The 17,977-nt window shown below is 36.3% G+C and overlaps 1 protein-coding gene across 4 annotated transcripts in view; it reads left to right on the top strand.

Moving 5' to 3' along the window:
- The window catches only part of Dnm3 (dynamin 3), a 548,406-nt gene extending 530,715 nt beyond the window's left edge, over nt 1–17,691 (top strand). For 3 of the 4 annotated variants that reach the window (XM_063239981.1, XM_063239980.1, XM_063239979.1), the window contains one exon: nt 9,383–14,242. In XM_063239981.1, the coding sequence (XP_063096051.1) occupies nt 9,383–9,452 (70 nt within the window). In that variant the 3' untranslated portion in view covers nt 9,453–14,242. Of the gene's footprint in view, nt 1–9,382; nt 14,243–17,501 lie in introns of those variants that run through there. The other variant, XM_063239982.1, reaches the window with a different exon arrangement.
- The last annotated feature ends 286 nt before the right edge of the window (nt 17,692–17,977 follow it).

Genomic DNA, 17,977 nt, shown 5'->3' with positions numbered 1-17,977 from the left:
CTTGGTCCAGGGGACATATGATTTCTTGCCTTTTTAGCACCAACTTTTACAAACACAGCATTTCTCTCATTGTAAAAAAAAAAAAAAAAAAAAAATGTACCCAGTAAGCCACTGAGCAAAGAAACTTAACTGTTAGGAGTTTTGTAGTGCTTTCAACTAACAATAAAAAGTCCTTAAAAAGGACTTTTAAAATGTGGTTTCTGAGCCAGTGTCAAAGGCTCATTTAGAAACAATACAGTCTATTCAGAGGGACAGAATGACTTCTAGGCATGTCCAGAAATCAGCCTTTTGCTCCCTCTTTTGTGAGAATTAATACTGCAGACCCAGCCAGAGTCTAACAGTGTCAGATAGAGGAAATTTGCAGGAGAAAATGAAGGCCATGATGTCCCCACCAGGATCATCTCTTGGCTTCTTGCGAAGCATTTAATTGGACTTGGTCACATATTTCTTCACTGACACGGCAGCTTGCAAGACATAATGCCTCTCTGTTTTTCTCTGTTTGCCTTAAAAATTTTGTTGTTTTTATAACTTGAGCTCTTAGACGTGTTAGAGCTCCTCCTGCTGGAATTTTTCTTCTCTGTTTTGATTACTGAGACTGTGATCCGTAAGTGGCAATTCTTTGTCTCCGTTTTTGCTACTTGGATTGATACCAGTGACAAGAAAAGTATCATGTGTGGCATTGAAAACTGGTCTTTTAATGTATCACATATCAAAGTCAGGCGGCAATGAAATGTTGATGCAGCATTCTCCCTAAATCTTCAACTTCCTTGTGCTTCTTTGACTTATAAGTATTTTTTTTAAAGAATGGGTGAGTTAACTTCTTCATCAGTATTCCCAGTTTGCCTTTCTGAAGTGAGGCCCCAACTTACATGCCTGTGCTTATAAGGTACCTGTGATGTCTTAGAAAAACACAGAGCATCTGTTCTGTCTCCTTAAAGCAGGAAGGAATTTTACAGTTTTTTATGCTCAACGCATTGCCCTTCCCCTCCCTATTGTGCTTTTTCTTAGCCCTGACTTTAGATGACAAAGGAATATACACCCAGAAGTGGAAGTGTCCCTCTCCCAACAGCTAGTTTTCAGCACCTGCTTCCTGGTCTCTCTGCCTTTCCCTCAGAAGGCAGCATCTGCTTCCCTTTGCTGGTGCCTAAAGGAGCGGCCAAAGGACAGGAGATAAGGAAGATCAGAAAAGGCTTTACCCCTTCCATCATCAATGGAAGTAGATTTCCATGGCACATAAACTCATGAAAGCCTCTGCTGGGAAAGGAAGAAAAAGAGAAGGAAGGAGGAAGGGAGGGAGGGAAGAAGGAAGGAAGAAAAGGAAGGGAAGGAAAAAGTTTATTGAACAGGACTACCTAATTAAATTCAGTAGCCTTCTCGTTTAAATCTCTTAGAACAAGCCAAGTCATCCCTCTACAGTGCTGTCACGCTGCTTTCTCTTACCGTTTGCTTCTTCGCATCTCTTCAGTCTTTTCTCAGCTTATCTGCTGTCAGTGATATAGTGCAGAGGCCAAAGTGGAAAAGAAGTTAATCTCCAAAATAGTACCTTTAGCTATCACATTTCCATACAAACTGAACAGCCCCTAAAGTTACCTGTTTTAGAGCTTTGTTAGGCCCTGGGACTAGCTGTTCGGTACTTGTCATAAAGAGTAAGACAACACTTCATTTTTCAAACCAGCAATACTTTTCCTGGCTTCCTTTGCCTAGTTCACATCCTTGCCTATTCCCGGAATGCCAGTCTTCTTGACTTTCCCTACTTTCTGGAAGCCCTTTTAACTCTCAAGTCTCCGTTCAATTCCAGCATAGGCCTCTCAGTGTCCCCTGCCACTCTTGGAGCACAGTCCTGTCTGAGCACTTGCCCCTCTTTGTCACTATTGTGTTTTCCCATCTCAAAAAGATGCTCCTTCCAGATGGTGGCTGTCTTTAAATCTGTGTCCTTAACTCTTTAATACAGCGCTTGAGGGACACCTGGGGTTTATTGAGGGAAGGAGGGGGAAGGAAAGAATACAAGATGAGCTGACTTGCAAAGTTTAATCAAAATTTATTTTGGAATTCACCCCGAACAGCATATTTTATGAGCTTGTGTAATCATGCTTTCGTGTTCTATTAAACATTTGCTGAGTGAATGTTGTCATAAAATTCTTTATAAATCATAAACTGAGCAGAGTTAATATGGGCAAATTATCCTGTAAGCTGCCTTTTTGCCACAACCACAAAAATGGGTATATTGATAACGTATCTTTGAGAGAAATCCGTCAGGCATTTAGGACAATGTAAAGAGAGTAATGAGGCAGATCATACTACCATTTAATATGGGCTCAGCAAGTAATTTATACAGAATAGTACTTGTCTGCATCATCAAATAAATTGTGTAGACAATTTTCTTGTATTTTTACTTCAAATATATTAATTGATTCATATCTTATCAGTGACATACATTTTAAAATCATGAGTTCATTTTTCAAGAGAAAAGAAATGTCCACTGTAACATGTAGCAAGAATCATGAAGAATTCCATAAGCTGCCTAAATAGAGTCCAAGTTTTGTATACTTTCTAACATCTACTTTAAACTCTTCTTGGACAGCGTTAGACAATATTACTTAAGCCAAAAGAAAGAAAGGCCAAAAATGTGCTGGATAGTATCCTATAGTATTTTTGATAATAAATGACAGGGCATTATCTTTCATATGGACAAAATCATGATTGTTATAGCATTTTTCTGAACTTAGCCTCATGCCTTCTAGATATGTAAAACAAATTTATCAAATAAATATTCAAAATAAGCCAATACAGTCTTGAAATTAAAATACTATGTCCTATGGTCAGCTCTCCTAAAGCAGACATTTGTAAGAGGAAGTAAAAGTTCTAGATCAAATCCTCCTTTCCATTCCACCTAAGCAGTGCTCCTTGGCCCAAGTTACCCAGGGTCCATTCATTAGTTCAATCACTGATCTACCAATCAGGACACAGCCCTCAGCAGGTCATGGAAGATTCACAAAGTAAAAGGAGAAATCTGAGCTTATAGGAGAGTTAGAATATTGTTCAGTTAGGACATGCATGGCTCAAACTTTGAGAAATGGTACGAGGACTAAATATTTCAAAAGGATAATGGAAATTTTCAGTTATTAAAATTAAGGAAATATTTTTTGTTTGTTTTGTGAGAAATTCATCAGATGTAGAGAAGGGGTTGCCTTGTATCTAGTGGTTAAGTATACAACCACTATTAATCTTTCACTATTAATTACATTAAAAAGTCGAGCAAGTTGGTATCAAACTTTAGTTCTCTGAAAAACCTGGAATATATAATTCTTTCTTGATCCTAGATGTAATTAAAAGTAAACTTAATTTCTGACAGAGTTACATTTTTTAGCTTTAATTGTATTTACTAGGTAGAACCTGTAGTACTGCAGGTTCTCTCATGCAAATAACTGCACTCTCAAGGAAATATCTCCAGAAGTAGTAATCTTTGTTTATCTTTTCTAATACTTTCTTTTTAATTTGGGGCCAGTGAATTAGATTGGATTTCAAACATTTTTTTCCTGAAGATGAGAACTTGGAATGCACATTTGGACATATTTACTTTCAATACCATTTTCATGGAGAAATACAAGCTTCCCTAAGCAAGTCATTATGTTAGTGAGGACTAACAAGAAAGCTACTGTATCTTGGTCTTTAAAATGAAATTAAAACTGCTCTGACCCTACCACATTAAGTCTAATTCCCCTAACTATCAAAGTATTTCTATGGCCATTTCTTTAACCCTCTTAAGTTTCTTCTAGTGCTTTTTCTTTTCTGTTTGATGTTTTCTAGAAATGAATTGATATACAAGGTCAAAACCATTGATTATGACTAAGAACAGTGATTTTCAAAGCATGGTGCAAGGGCCAGCAGCATCTGCATCATCTTGTTGGAAATGTCCCACCCCAGAAGCAACTCTGGGTGGCACCTCGTAACTTCTACTTGAATTAGTCCTCCAGAGAATTTTGGTGCAAGGTATAATTTGAGGTTCTTTGCCTGCACTAGACCATACCAATGAAACTGCCCAATAGAAGAGATTATAGGCTAGGATCTAAGAAGGAAAGGAAGGAGACTGAGGTATGCAGGTCCAATCTGCAGCACAGCCACCTGTCAGATGATCAGTCCCCACCTGCAGCTGCGTAAAGATCAAGCCACTTCAGAATTCCACATTATGCCAGTCACTAAACCAGTCACTAAAACCAGTCACTTGTAAACCAGTCACTAAAAAATAGTTTCCACATCCACCAAGAAGCTGAGGTACCAAAGCAATTTGCCCTTTGGACCTTTCCCCCAATCTTGTTAAGAGTGACCTCATTCCATGAGCACTCAAGAGCAGGTAACCTAAAAAAATAGCAAATGAAATGTTAGTCACTCTGTTCTTAAAAGAACATGAAATAAGAGAAAAAATAGTACATTTTTATCTTATCAGTAAAGCCTGTTTTTGCCACAAAATGCCACCCACCCTGCATGAGCATTTGACTTTCTTATAAAATTTGTCATTATCCATAATACTGTAAATTGTCCACCCCTGCAGCATAAATATAACCTCAAGTATTACATCTTTCCCTTTGATTTGGAAATAGAAATATGGCTCGTCTATCATAACCATAAACTGCCCACACACAATGAAGTATTTCAATAAATATTAACTGATACAAGATGCTCCATTTCATTATAATGGGTTAGTTAATGAAGCCTGTCATGAAACAAAGCAACTGAGGAAAATTTGGTACAAAACAAAAATTTTTGCTTTGCCCAAAATGAAATGAATGTCTTTGAATGGTTAGGAACCGGACCAATGAAATGAATTTAAACAGTAAAACTTAAATTTTTTTTCTGGTGTCTGAGTTGACAAACGTCTCAGTATTGCATATTAAGAAAATTCATCCCGAACAACTTAATGCTTCTCTTTAATTGCTTTCTAGTAGAGTTTTACACAGAGATTAGTTTTTATTGTTTCAGAAATAAAATAGTGCTTATTTCTTCCAGAAGAATGAGAGAGTCTTTAGGATTTTTATTTACTAAGTCTTTTAGCTACTTTTCTATTATTGCTGAGATAAAATATCCAGTGCCCAAAGTTAATGGAGGAAAGGTATGTTAGTATATTTGCTGTTGAGATGAGTACAAGAAAAGTTTATTTAGCTCACAGTTTGTAGAGGTTTCAGTCCATAATCAGCTGGCTCCAAGGCAGGAGGGCTCATGGCAGAAGAGCAACAGTTCATGGTGGCAGAAGACAGCAAAAGCAAGCGTGTATGTGTGTGAGTGGGTGCTTTTCATGGTAGCCAGCAACAAGCCAGCAAAGCAACAAGAGAAAGGAGACAAGACTTTTTCTGTCCCTTACATTGTATGGAGGCTACCCGCCCTAGGGCAAGTGTAGTACTCACACTCTTAATCTTAGCCAGAACTATGCTGGACCAATTGGTGAAGTGATTTATTAATCCCTGTATCACACACTCTAGATTCAGCCACTTCTGAAAAAGTCCCCTGACTGCATGAGGCTTTGGGGAGTCATCTAGACACAAACCATAACTATAAATATATATGTGGGTTCCTTTAACCCGAAACCGGGCATATTTCAAAAGGTCCTACTCATCTTGAGAAATCGTTGCAGAAATTTTTGTCTTTTATCATTTCAGTCATTTAATTTACCACATAGTTAAGTGAAATCTTTTTAAAAGTAAGGTCCTTGACAAGTTCACAGGTGACTAGGTTCTTCTGACTTATTTGGAAAAATAAATACCTGTGAACCAAAGACCATGCTCAGTTCTATGAAATAAACAAGATGCACAACAGGACAGGTACCTGACAGGAGCGTGTGTCCTCCTGGTGCCCTCTCTTGCTGTCTTTCTTCAGCTGCCCACTACAGTTTGTCCTTCTCATGACCCATTCGGCATGCACCAAGGATTAACGAACAGATCAGTGAGAATTTACTGTGCCATCAGAGTATTTGAATTTTTCTGTTCTTCACCTTTATTAATGAATCCCTCAGAATTTATAATTTAAATTCTAGTTTCTTCACTCGTAATACACCTACACTCCACAACTTCTGAGTTACATGTGCAGCATTTAAAATCATGTTTGTCCTTGCTTTTACCACATTATTTCAAGCTTTACAGAATTCTTGTTTATTATCCCACTTAAAATGTAGTACTATGGTAAAACCATTTGCATATTTTACTAGTCTTACTCTACTAGTCTGCTACACTGAATATTCTGAGCTCTTTAAAAATCATCAACAAGATCCAGTCCATAAGGTAGATGCTCAGTGAATAGTGCATGCAGTATAGAACTTGAAAGCCTGAGACATATCATCTAGATGAGTCTGTGTCGTGTTTGAAAAACTGAAGTGAGAGGAGTTTAGTAGGCTAATGATTGCACAGTTCAAATAACTGGAGCTGAAGTTCACATCATTTGACTTGGTACAGGACTTGTTCCATGTAAACATGCTGCCTCAAATATTAGCCTCCAAGAAACATCTCCAAAGTGTACATTGCTGGCTTTTCTGGACCTGCTTCACTTGCCCCAACTTTGACGATAGCCTGAATAAATGTGTTGCTTAGGCAGTACATTTCAGCCATCCATTCATTCATTTCTCCATTACCTAACAAATGCGTATTTACTCCCATTTAATTGCATTGTATGTGGAATATGTGAGAATGCAATGTAAGTAGTCTCTGTATCAGGGAACTCTTAATTTATAGAGAACACAAGAAATGATTAGTAAATACATAATCACAAAGTTAAGTGATCGATGGGAGGTGGAGGTGGGAAGCTGAGATAGATGGTCTAGAAGAACTGAGGAATGGCATTTCAGACAGGAACAAGGGGATTAGAAGAGAATCCCTTTGTATTCCTTTTTCTCTTGGTTACAAACCTTGGTCCAAGCTATCAATTTGCATAAAACAATTTCCAGTTTACCATGCTACAGTATATCCCACCTCTTACTGCATGTGTAGCTCAAAATATATATTTTTTCAAGTAAAAATCCATATGTAAGTCTATTATTATTGGTACAGTTTCCCTTAAACTCTACCAATAATTCTGGGCAACTTTCTATACCTACCCCCATAACCGCTTAATTGTTAAGAATACATCTCCATAGATTAAGTTATTATTTGTCCAACTCCTTTAGGACAGGGGTCTATTATTTATTGCAAACACTTACTAAAGAATTGAGTCATCTAATATCTTTTTATGTGTAGAATTTCCAAGAGACTCAGCCTACATGTTCCTTCCTTATTTTTTGCACCATGGTTGTATCTTACTAAGACTCTGTATTATAATACCAATTAATAACATAAATACTCATAAGTTGTTTTACTTCCAGAAGAAAAACTGTCCTTCATGCAGTTGTCAAACATTCACTGGGTAAACAATAAGCAAAGAGCTGGATATTATCTAAACATGAAGAAGACTAAGGCATAGCACATATCTAATCAATGGAAACCTAATTGTAATTCAGTGTGATGACTCCTAATCAAAACATGTTGAGATGCCATAAAAGCAGTTATATCTGAACAGGGAAAAGTGGAACAGAGAAGACTTTGATGTGTATTGAAAGATAAGTATTAAAAGGTGAACAAAAGGACAGTGAGACTGTAACTGCATGTTATACCGTGCTAAACACCATGTGACTAGTAAAGTAGGTACAGCTCTGGCCTCTAGAAACTTCACAACCAAGTGGGACACAGTGCAGGTCCAAGATTCAAGACATAAGAAATGTGACCATTTTAAACAAAGATGCACAATATACCAGAAAAGAGGTGTTTTTGCATGGTCGCAGGTAAGAACAAAATTATGAGAGGATTTTTCCTAGTGGAGAATTTCCAAAGCATATCAGGTGGTCACTGTAGCCTTCTGCAGGAAAACTTATCTGTTTACCAAGTTATGCCACTAATGTAGATTTAGTTTTCTTACTATTTCTTTGATCTCTAAGTAACTTTAAAAAATTGAGTGACTGCTTATTTTTTTTAAAAAAGTAGTATAGGACATTATATTAGAATATATTTTTACAGGAAAAGATTTACTTTAAATTCCCTAAGACATGTTTTTATTATAGAGAGGAAAAAGAACTCAGTATTTATCAGTTTATGTGTAACTGGTATTTTCACCATTAATAATCTCTCTTTTGCTTTGACTTTGATTTTCCATGGATTTTGTTGTTGTTATTGTTGTTCTTGCTTTTCCTTGATGGGAAAGCAAGCCCAGGGCCATGGCAGAAACTGTGCTAACCCTAACAACCCAGCACCAGAGATGCGATTTTTAAACATTTCATAATTGTTTTCTAAATCTTTTCTAACTTCACTTCTTTATACCTAAAAATACACATTCAATGTGACCAATTTATTGTTTCCAAAACAGAAGATAATCTCGTGACTTGGTTATAATTGCAGAAGGAGTCTTTTGCGGGGAAAAGAATTAGTGGAGAGTTTTGTCAAAGAAAACTGCTTTGGTTTGTATAATTTGCTGAAATTTGGGCATATTAAAGTTATCCCCAAGGTCTGTCATATAAAGAACACACACACACACACACACACACACACACACACACACACACACACACAGTAATACATTTAGGAAATGTTAGCAGTTCAGGGAATAAATATTATTGATAATAATGAGATTCTTGACTACAGTAAAATTTAATTTATCTGGAATATGTCTGCTCAGCACATTCAGCTATTAGAAACATACTATCAACCAAAAAGTGGGCATTATTACTGCCAATAATAATAAAACCTTTAGGACCAAAACAGAAGCTAGAATTATACCGTTTCCTCCATTATTCAGATTGAATCTGTTGATCCTTATTGCAGAGAGCTCTTAAAGACTTGATTATTTGAATTTCTAGTGCACTGCAAATTATAAGTAAAATAACGAGCAAATTGGAGAAAGCTACTGCTAAAAGCACTCAGGTGGGAACTAACATTCTGATATAAAAAGAGGAAGAAAATTATATAAAGACAGATAAGTATGCAAAACCCATGATTGTGTGAGATTTAATATACCTTTTTAGTTTAGTAGAGAGATAAAACACAACCAGTTCGTTGTGCATAATCATTGTATTCTTTTGGCTGAAATATGTGGAGTATTTTTTCAAATGATTTCTTATTTGTAATATTAAAAAAGCTGACTCATTTGGAGAAAGATTTGCATGGGAAAAATACTTAATTTTCACTGGAAACTGCTAGATGAATGAAAAATGACAGTGGTACTTCAGCAATATTGAATGCAGCCGCTCCTGCTGACCCGAACTGCATGTGTTTGTGCATGACAGCGCTCTCTCAGTGTCCTTGGGAATAACTTTCTGCTATTCTATTTGTTTCTTTGCCTCTCTCTCTCTCTCTCTTTCTCTCTCTCTTTCTAGCCGGAGACCACCCCCATCACCAACTCGTCCTACTATAATCCGCCCACTAGAATCCTCTCTGTTAGACTAAACGAAGTGTCTGGCATGGCAATTACTAACGAATTATGTGAAAGCAACATAGCTGATAAGTGTTGCAGTTAATCATGAGTAGTCGCATGTGTGGACATCAGTAGGCAAGTAACCAGTTTTACTAATGCATTCGTCACTCATCTTCATTGCTCATGGTATATCTATTTTGGTGGTTTGACTCTTGAAAACTTCTGAACCAAGATCAGTTTATAGAGCAACCCTATACTTTGGGTACCATTTGCCTGGCCTGGCGTATATTTGAAATTGCTTTAGACAACTTTTCCACGTTGTCTGCCAGATAGCTCATTAAATATAATTATTAACAGATATGAGATACTAATGAGCTTAGAACTAAGACATACATATTTCTTTTCCCATTCTGTTTAGGATGGCAGAAATTCTCTTGTCTATTATTAGCGCTATCACCTACCTGATAATTACATATTTAACTACTCTTCTTTATTTCGTAAGACTGCTAGGAAGTGATTTTTTTTAAACTGAAAATCCATAAGAATAAGACTTTTCCAGAAGCACAAGGTAGTTTGCAAAGGAAAAGTCTCTATTGTTTGCTCTAGAGAGCTGTTTCCCATCCCAGTATGTTTCGTTTCATGCTACAATCATCAGCTATGATGAAATCAAAGCTTCTTTGAGGTAATAAACCAATATAGTTAATTAGTTTTAGAGTTCAAGGAAGAAGCAAAACATTCCATCTCTAAAAGTGTCTGGAGAAATGTAATATCTTTATTTACATACCTAGTCACCTCCTGGTACGTGGCATTGAAGACCAATCTGCAAAATGTTTAAATTTTCCAGCTAATCTAATTTTTGGCATGACTAACTATAGCATCGTACTAACGCCCATTTTGTTTATCGTTTTGGTTGGAGCAAAAAAATTCTTTCCATTCTACTTTACAGTTCTCTTATATATTTGATATAAATAGTTATGTAAGAGCCCTTTAAAAAGAGGTAGTGTGAGTATCCATTCTGAATTCTTCCTCCTCCTCAATCCTGGGGAATGAATATAGGGTCTCTCACATATCCCAGACAAGTGATCTTCCCCTGAACAACATCTCCAAGTCAACACTTTAGCTTTCTTAAGAAATCCTGAGACCTACTATGAAGTAATCATGTTGAAAGAACAGTACCTGGGCTAGAAAGAAAAGTCAGTCAAAGATATCATGGTCTAAGGCAGCCTTCTCACTTTTACAGATACACCACCTTAGGATCTGTACCTAGCTCACTGCAGGAAATGATACTGAAGCATTGAGATCCAAAGCAAACTTGCAGCTTCTAAAATTTACAAAAACCACTTAGTTTGAAGCTTAATGGTTCGGTCTTGAGGCTAGGTTTTGAACTACTGAGGACCAGATGATTAACATGTAGGAAACAGTCAGAAGCCAATTGGAATTTTGTCTGCTAACTGTTCCCAGACAGCGGAGTCACTATTCACTGAATCATGGTGTCCTATGACATTATTTCATAGTCTACAGAAGTAAATCAGATTTTACTAACTGAAATGTCTCCCTTTGAAATCAACAAACATGATTTGTATGTTAACATTAATTTCCTGTGTAGTTTATACTCAAGGCAGATACTCATAAAGTATGAAATAAAACCTTTTAACCATTATTAAAGAGAATTTGCCACATGGAATGACATTGTATTGAACATATTCTAAAGGGTTACAGCTAGCCCAGTTATGACAGGGAAAAAATGTAAAATACAAGATTTACAAAAAGGACATATGAACATTCAAATTCACAAGTGATTACAAAAGAACATTTCCACCCTAATGTCCTTTTATAGCTTATATTTTTCTCTTTGAAAAAATTAATTCTTTGCCAATGTGCAAGACATAAAGTACATTTTAGCAATAAACTCTTACATATACAAACAGTAAAGAAATCTGCAGTGAATTTTTTCATAAAACTTCCTCTTTTTAGGATTCCCTTTGCTTCTTCCTTTGAATTCTCTAAAATAGGCAGCTAACAGATTATATACTCCAGGGTTTGGCTTTGTGCTAAATGTGGTTTTGCATTCTGCTGTATTTCAAAAATTTCCTTCTGTTAGAAGAAAATATTGTGGACAACCACTGGTGCGTTCTCAGATCAGCACAAACCATGTCAAAGAAAATTGGAGATATTTTTTTCCAAGTTTCTTTCCATGGATCTTAGGCAGTCATAAACAATGGTATTTGTCATCATTGGCTTTTGTCTTTAGATTATAGTCCCACAGATGTGCTGTCCCAACTGTCTCCCTTTGTTAGTTCATTTTTATTCTGTTTTACTCCTAGTTATGTCTAATAGAACCCAGTCTCCCCGAAATTTCAGCAGTCACATTTGAGAATATTTCCAGTTTGCCATAGTACTCCACATCCTAAGGGTTTGCAGTCTGCTAAGAGGAGGTGTCATTGTGAATGAAGTCTGAAGCTCCAAATGTATGTGTAGAGTTTGAGGTTCAGCATGCACATCTGGCCTTAGGATGGGGATGTAGCTTAAAGAGCTTTCTGTTTCCCGCTCCATTTCTAATTGTTCTGATGTTGTCAGCACAACAGATGTCGCTCCGTCTTGTCTAGTATCCTGAGAAAAACATTTTTAGGATTGGAAAAATTAAACTGTATATGTTTGTTTGATAGGTGAATCTAATTTTGTAGTCATATGCTAAATTTTGCATGCTCATGAACTAATTGGGATAACCATTTACTCAGCTGTGGACAGACAGAAATCGTTGATTTAGAACAGGCATATTGCATATCCAGAATTCACTTGCCAAGAATATCCTTCTGAGTGTTGCTTTTAGCTGTGTTTTATGACATAGTAGAGCAGTATGGTCTGTTTATCGGCAAATTTGCTCTATGTTCAGACATCAACTCATCCCAAAACACAGTGAAACCAGTTTCCGTGCTATAACTATAAACCTTCAGAACTTAGGATAAAAGTTAGCCACATAGATTAATTTTGTGACTTTTTAGTATAGACTGTAGCCATAAATCTAAAATATGAAATGGGACCTAATACCAGTATGTGATAAATGTTGATGTTTTCTGTGTACAAACACATTTTCTATGCATGTGTCTCTGAGTATACGGTATATACATAGTAAATTTGTCCCTGTAAGTACATGTATTTTTTTCTGTTTAAGTAAGTTTAGAAACACTTGTTAAAATATCATAAGCATGAGAGTGATTGAATGTGCATTGTATATATATATGTATATGTATCAGTGTAAATATATATGTAAACCTGTACTTACATATGTGTGGGTATGAATATATTTTTAAACTGTTAATCCAAGAGATATCTTTGGAGGATCTTCCATAACACATAATAACAGTGGTTCACTTCTAATGACATAAATGAAACATATAAAATGTCCTAACTTCTGATCCTATTGTTTCTGAGATGCACGAAGCTTATAATAACCATGACAACAAAGTGACATCCGTAGGCATTGATATCTAAATCCACAGCACTGCTTTCTAAGATGGAATTACCTTTGACAATATAAAGCTTGAGAACTGTAAGAGCTGGAAACCTGCCTTTAAGATCTCCAGGTAGAATTATAAGTTATTATTAAATTGCCAAACTGAATGTTCCAAAGCTAAACTGATCATGTAATCATTTTTTCTTTATATGAAAAGTAAAAAAACCAGAGGTATTTAGCCACATAGTAAAAGTAATGGACTTTTCTGAGTAAAATTGCTTTGTAAATGCAAGGGAGAAGTTACTTAATTCCTTGGAGGTAGATTACCAACTTTTTCAAATAAACATTTCTCATTTGGCAGATGGTATGATTTTTTGAAATTGAATTTAGATTTAAGAATAAAGCTGAATAGTAGATCTCTGAACTGTTGAACTCAATGTAAAATAGATCACCAGTGAGGCTGGGTTCTGTACTGTTTCACCTAGAGGACCACGATCTGTGAGCTCAGAGTTTAATGTGGATGAAAGTACATGATTTTGGAGAAACAGTGGATATCTCACCAGCTAGATCACTCAGTCCTTCCTAAAGAGCTCTAATGTGTCTTCTAGATAATCTTAGTCCTTCTGTCTAGTTGGTATATTTAAAATTGTGTGGTGCTCTGTATGTGAAACTTTAAGACTATTTTTGAAATATATGTAATATATGCATTACCATTTGTGTGTGTGTATATATATAAATGCATATATGTAAGAATGTGTGTGTGAGACAACAAGAGAGAAAACTCAAGGAAGCGTCTTTTGGCTTAGATTGTTCATACTGATGTACTGGTAAGACTTCTCACCTTTATGGTGGAGGGTTTCACATGTGGCTCAGCATTAATTTCTTTTTAATTTTATCCTTCTATTCTTTAAACTTTGCTTGTGATGTAAGTTTTAAATTTTGACACAAATTATTCTGCCTTCTTGCGTTGACCTCTGCCAGTCTGTAAGTCACCTACCCAACCAGAGATCTTACCACTATTAATTTGGTGTGTATTTTATTTCATGTGGACAGCCTTTATCTTGTTACGTCTGTGTTCCTATTTTCTCCCTTTTCTGACTCGAATTCTTCTTTCACTTTTTTTAATGAAATAGTATATAAAAGTGAAATCTTGTGTTCTCTGTTGATTCCTTAATTAATATGAGCCAGAATACTTTTGCTGTCTTCTGGGCACTTTCCGGATTTCTAACTGCTGATACAAGGACTCTGTGAATGGAATTTTTGAAGCAAATTCTTAAAACCTGTATCATTCTTGAAGGTCACATGTACCTATTGTGAAAACGTGACGCTGTATTTCTGAACCTGAAATAAATTATAACATTTGAAGGATCCTCCCTTTCCTCATTCTTGTGTATGAATTATGTCTAGGCATTTCAGTAATACCTGAGACTATAAAAAATATTGTAGCTCTTCTTCTTGAATTGGCTCAGAACTACCGAAATGGAGAATGGTAACATTTTATTTTTTGTCATTAATCAAGGGAGGGGAAAACTTTTTTAAAGGCAACAAATTGAATAGTTCAAAGGCAGTGGATTGAGCAAGACTTTTTCCTTTATCTGAAGGAGCTGTTGTAATAGACTAAAGGACACAAATCTTAGCAGGTACGTGGTGTTTACCATTGAAAATACAAATTTGTCAAAAGATCTAGGAAGCAGGAGGAGGAATAATATTCTCCTCAAATAGTAGGTCAACAGAAGGTACATCTTATTGGTAAACAATTGAGCTCCTGACCCAACAGTCGGTTTCCAGTATTTGCTTCAGTGGCTTTAGAATGGGGCAAATGCATTCAGTGTGCTTATCCTAGTACAGCCTGTGACCAACAAAGGGTGGGTGATAAAGTAAAACAGTAATGATAGCTCTCACCTTCGCATAATCTCCCCAGAGCTCTGGTGCTTTGTTACACAGTAGGATCTGAGTTCCAAGAGGAAGGTCTCAGGAATCAGGGGACTTGACATACATAGGAGATACACGTGTGATGAGTCTTCGTGGGCCTGGAGTCACATTCAGGTGGTTTTCTGTGTTACTTTATCTCTCCTACTCTTCAAAAAAGAGTTCTATTAACTTAGTTACATTATCCTCATGAGATTATTGTGAAAGGATCTAAGCTGGTTTAAAATTAAAGAGCATCAGAGAAGAATTTAGGAGAACATCTATTTCTGTTGCTTTTCATCAATTTCCCAAGCTGTCAAGCTCACCCAGTGTTCTAAGATGATGGTATCTGAATGATGTGCAAGCAAAGCAAATGGAGACTCTGGTGAGGTTTTCACAGAAAAGAAAAAAAGGTATAACCTTCCTAACCCCAGGAGGAGTATGTGGGCAACTCAATATTAATAATAATTGAGTCTTTTGTATATAAGTTATGATCTGAGGGCATAAATTCCACATACAGATTTTCCTGTCTCTTTACCTTAAAAGTGTTTTGGTCAAACAACTTTATTATTTTTCGGGATGTTTAAGAAAATACAACTTCAAGTTTTAATGTTTGTTAGGTTGGTATGCTTATGTGGCAAATACCAGGATGAGAATTTTGAAATTTGTTAACAATTCACTATCCAGATTTAGGATTCCAATTTTCATGGTGGGGTGGCAATAGCATAAGATACCTTTGTACAGGTATCTTTCTACAGGTAAAACGCCCAATATGTTCAGTTCTTGCTTTCAAGTAATACAGAGAATTCTGGAAATGAATTAGCAACAATCCACACTACCCAGATTCATGACAGAACTCACTCTGGCCTACTCACTAAATGTTGCTATTAGCAACAGTGGGTTTGTTTTTGTTTTGTAGGTTTGTTTTGCTTTGTTTTTCAGCATTCAAAGGAAAGTTAGATGCAAGATAAGTAAGAGGGAAAGAGTTGTTTGAGGGGACAGATCCCTGATATTTGAGGCAAACATTCTAGCTACGGATGAAATATATTTCAAGCCAAAATTTCTGATCTTGTTCCTGGATTAGGACGTCAAACTAGCTCCAACAGGAAAGTGATTTGGCTTTGCCCATAGAAAGTCCCTTCAACACTGTGGGTTTGCTGTTCAACTTAATGGCTCACCTCTCCACCCTGCTGAGGTAATTAAAGTGTTCTAAAACCCCTTCAAAATTCAAAAATAGTTTCTGTTTGCTGTCCAGGTGATAAATCTCATTGAACCTGACAGAAATTCAATTACACTTTCTTCATGAAAACACCGGGGATACTCATTACCTGGATCTCTCAAGCTAAAGGCTTGCAGAACCCCACAGTTGAAAGGTTAGGTACTAAAAATAAGTTCTTCATCATTTAAATGGATGGAAGTCCTCTTTGCAGTAGCCTGCTTAAATTGGGCTGGAAAACAAAGTTGGTCTTGGTTTTCAGGAAGAACAGTTTAGAAATAGCTATCAGTGTGTCTCTGTTAACATCACATGAAAGAGAAAATAAAAAATATTTTTGGTGTTTGATTTTTAGACACATCACAGCTTCACTCACTGAATTATTACAAGATTAACAAGCATGCAAATGTGTTGTCAAATGCTGGTTAGTGGACAAAGTGTGACTCCAAAGAAAGTGGGGTGTGAGGTAACCTCACAGTTCTTAAGCCTGCAGCAGTGTTGAGTTCATTAGATACTCAGTTCCAAAGAGTACACTTTTGCTAAAAACCAGTAGGAAAGCTTTATTTGGCCTGCTGTTCATCTACTACAGAACTGTTCGTGGCTATGTGTAGTTCCTGTGCCTTCTCTATCTGAAAATCATCTTCCTGGCAAATACCAGAGCAACCAATGTGGAATGAAGCACAGCTCGGGAGCCTGATTCCATAACCTATGAGCCTGACTAGAGAGCTGCAAGCCAGGCTAGGAGTATGGCAAAAAGTTCAGCAAACTAAATTTCATTTAATCTGAACTCACTTCAGAATAAATCAGTTTCACCTAGCTCTCGGTCAAAAAGAAATCCTACAAAATCTTGGAGTCCCTGTGGATCAGCCCTGGCCTCCAAGTGTTGCTGGGCCTGATTCCAGGCCGTCAAAGTGAAAACTGTTCACAGAGCAAATTCTTATTTAAAAATACTTTCCGTGAGATTAACCCCTGCCCATTTTCTGCGTTGTGATTACATTGCTCAGTTGATCTCTTGACATCTTCTCATTTCCCTCACTTTAAAATAATTTCACTTGCCATATTTCTGTATCAATTCCTTCTCCCCTTTTAAAGATTGCAGAATATTCATTTAAGTCTTTGGAAATAATCGTGTGTCACAAAGTCAGGACTGGGAATTAAATAATGCAAGTCATAAAGGTATTTGGCTCTGACACTACCCCTAGTTCTCCTAAAAGTGAAGTTATAATTCCATGGTGCAAAATAATAAGATTGTTGAGTGGACTCAGTCCCAGCACACTACTGATAGCCAGGAAATGTCCCGACGGATGCTAACACTGTTTTGTGGTCCTTCCATGTCCCCTGCATGTGTGCTGGTTATTGTTTTGTTATGTGTTTTGTCCAATTTGAATTTGACTTTTGTGGGATATTTTTGCATGCTACTATTTGAATTTATTTTATAACTTAAACATCATTTTCTTCCTTTGCATCTGTGTTTTTCTATTTGTTATTTTGTTTTGTTTTTACTAGGCGACCCCCTCCTGCAGTTCCAGGACGACCATCTTAACCCTCCACCATTCACCTTTTGTTTCCGACAACATGTCTGTCTGTGGTATTTAAAAGCCTTCCATTTGCACTATGTGTCACATGTACATAAAAGCCTTTATTTTTGATCTTTGTCTATAATAAAAATAAAGTTTATTCTATATAAAAATGAAAATGTTTGTTTCTTTTTCTAAAGACTCAAAATAAGAATTTGTCTCAACTAGAACCAAGTAAAGTGAACAATATGTAACTTGATATTTTAAGGAGATTAATGAGAAAGAGTCCTGGTTTTTAAAGCACTATGATTTAAGATTCTCTTTGCCAGAGAATAAGTATCTATCTTCAACTGAAATCTCTACCAAAAGAAAAGTGAAAAGATGGAAGAAAAATTCTGAGTGTCTAGAAAAGATACAGAATAATAAGTAATTTTGATCTACTCCAGGAATTCCTTTAATAATCAT

The sequence above is a fragment of the Cavia porcellus genome, unplaced genomic scaffold, assembly GCF_034190915.1.
Source record: "Cavia porcellus strain 051 isolate PalLab524CR breed Dunkin Hartley unplaced genomic scaffold, mCavPor4.1 scaffold_29, whole genome shotgun sequence".
Classification (NCBI taxonomy): Eukaryota; Metazoa; Chordata; class Mammalia; order Rodentia; family Caviidae; genus Cavia; species Cavia porcellus.
This window is presented reverse-complemented; position numbering and strand designations above follow the sequence as displayed.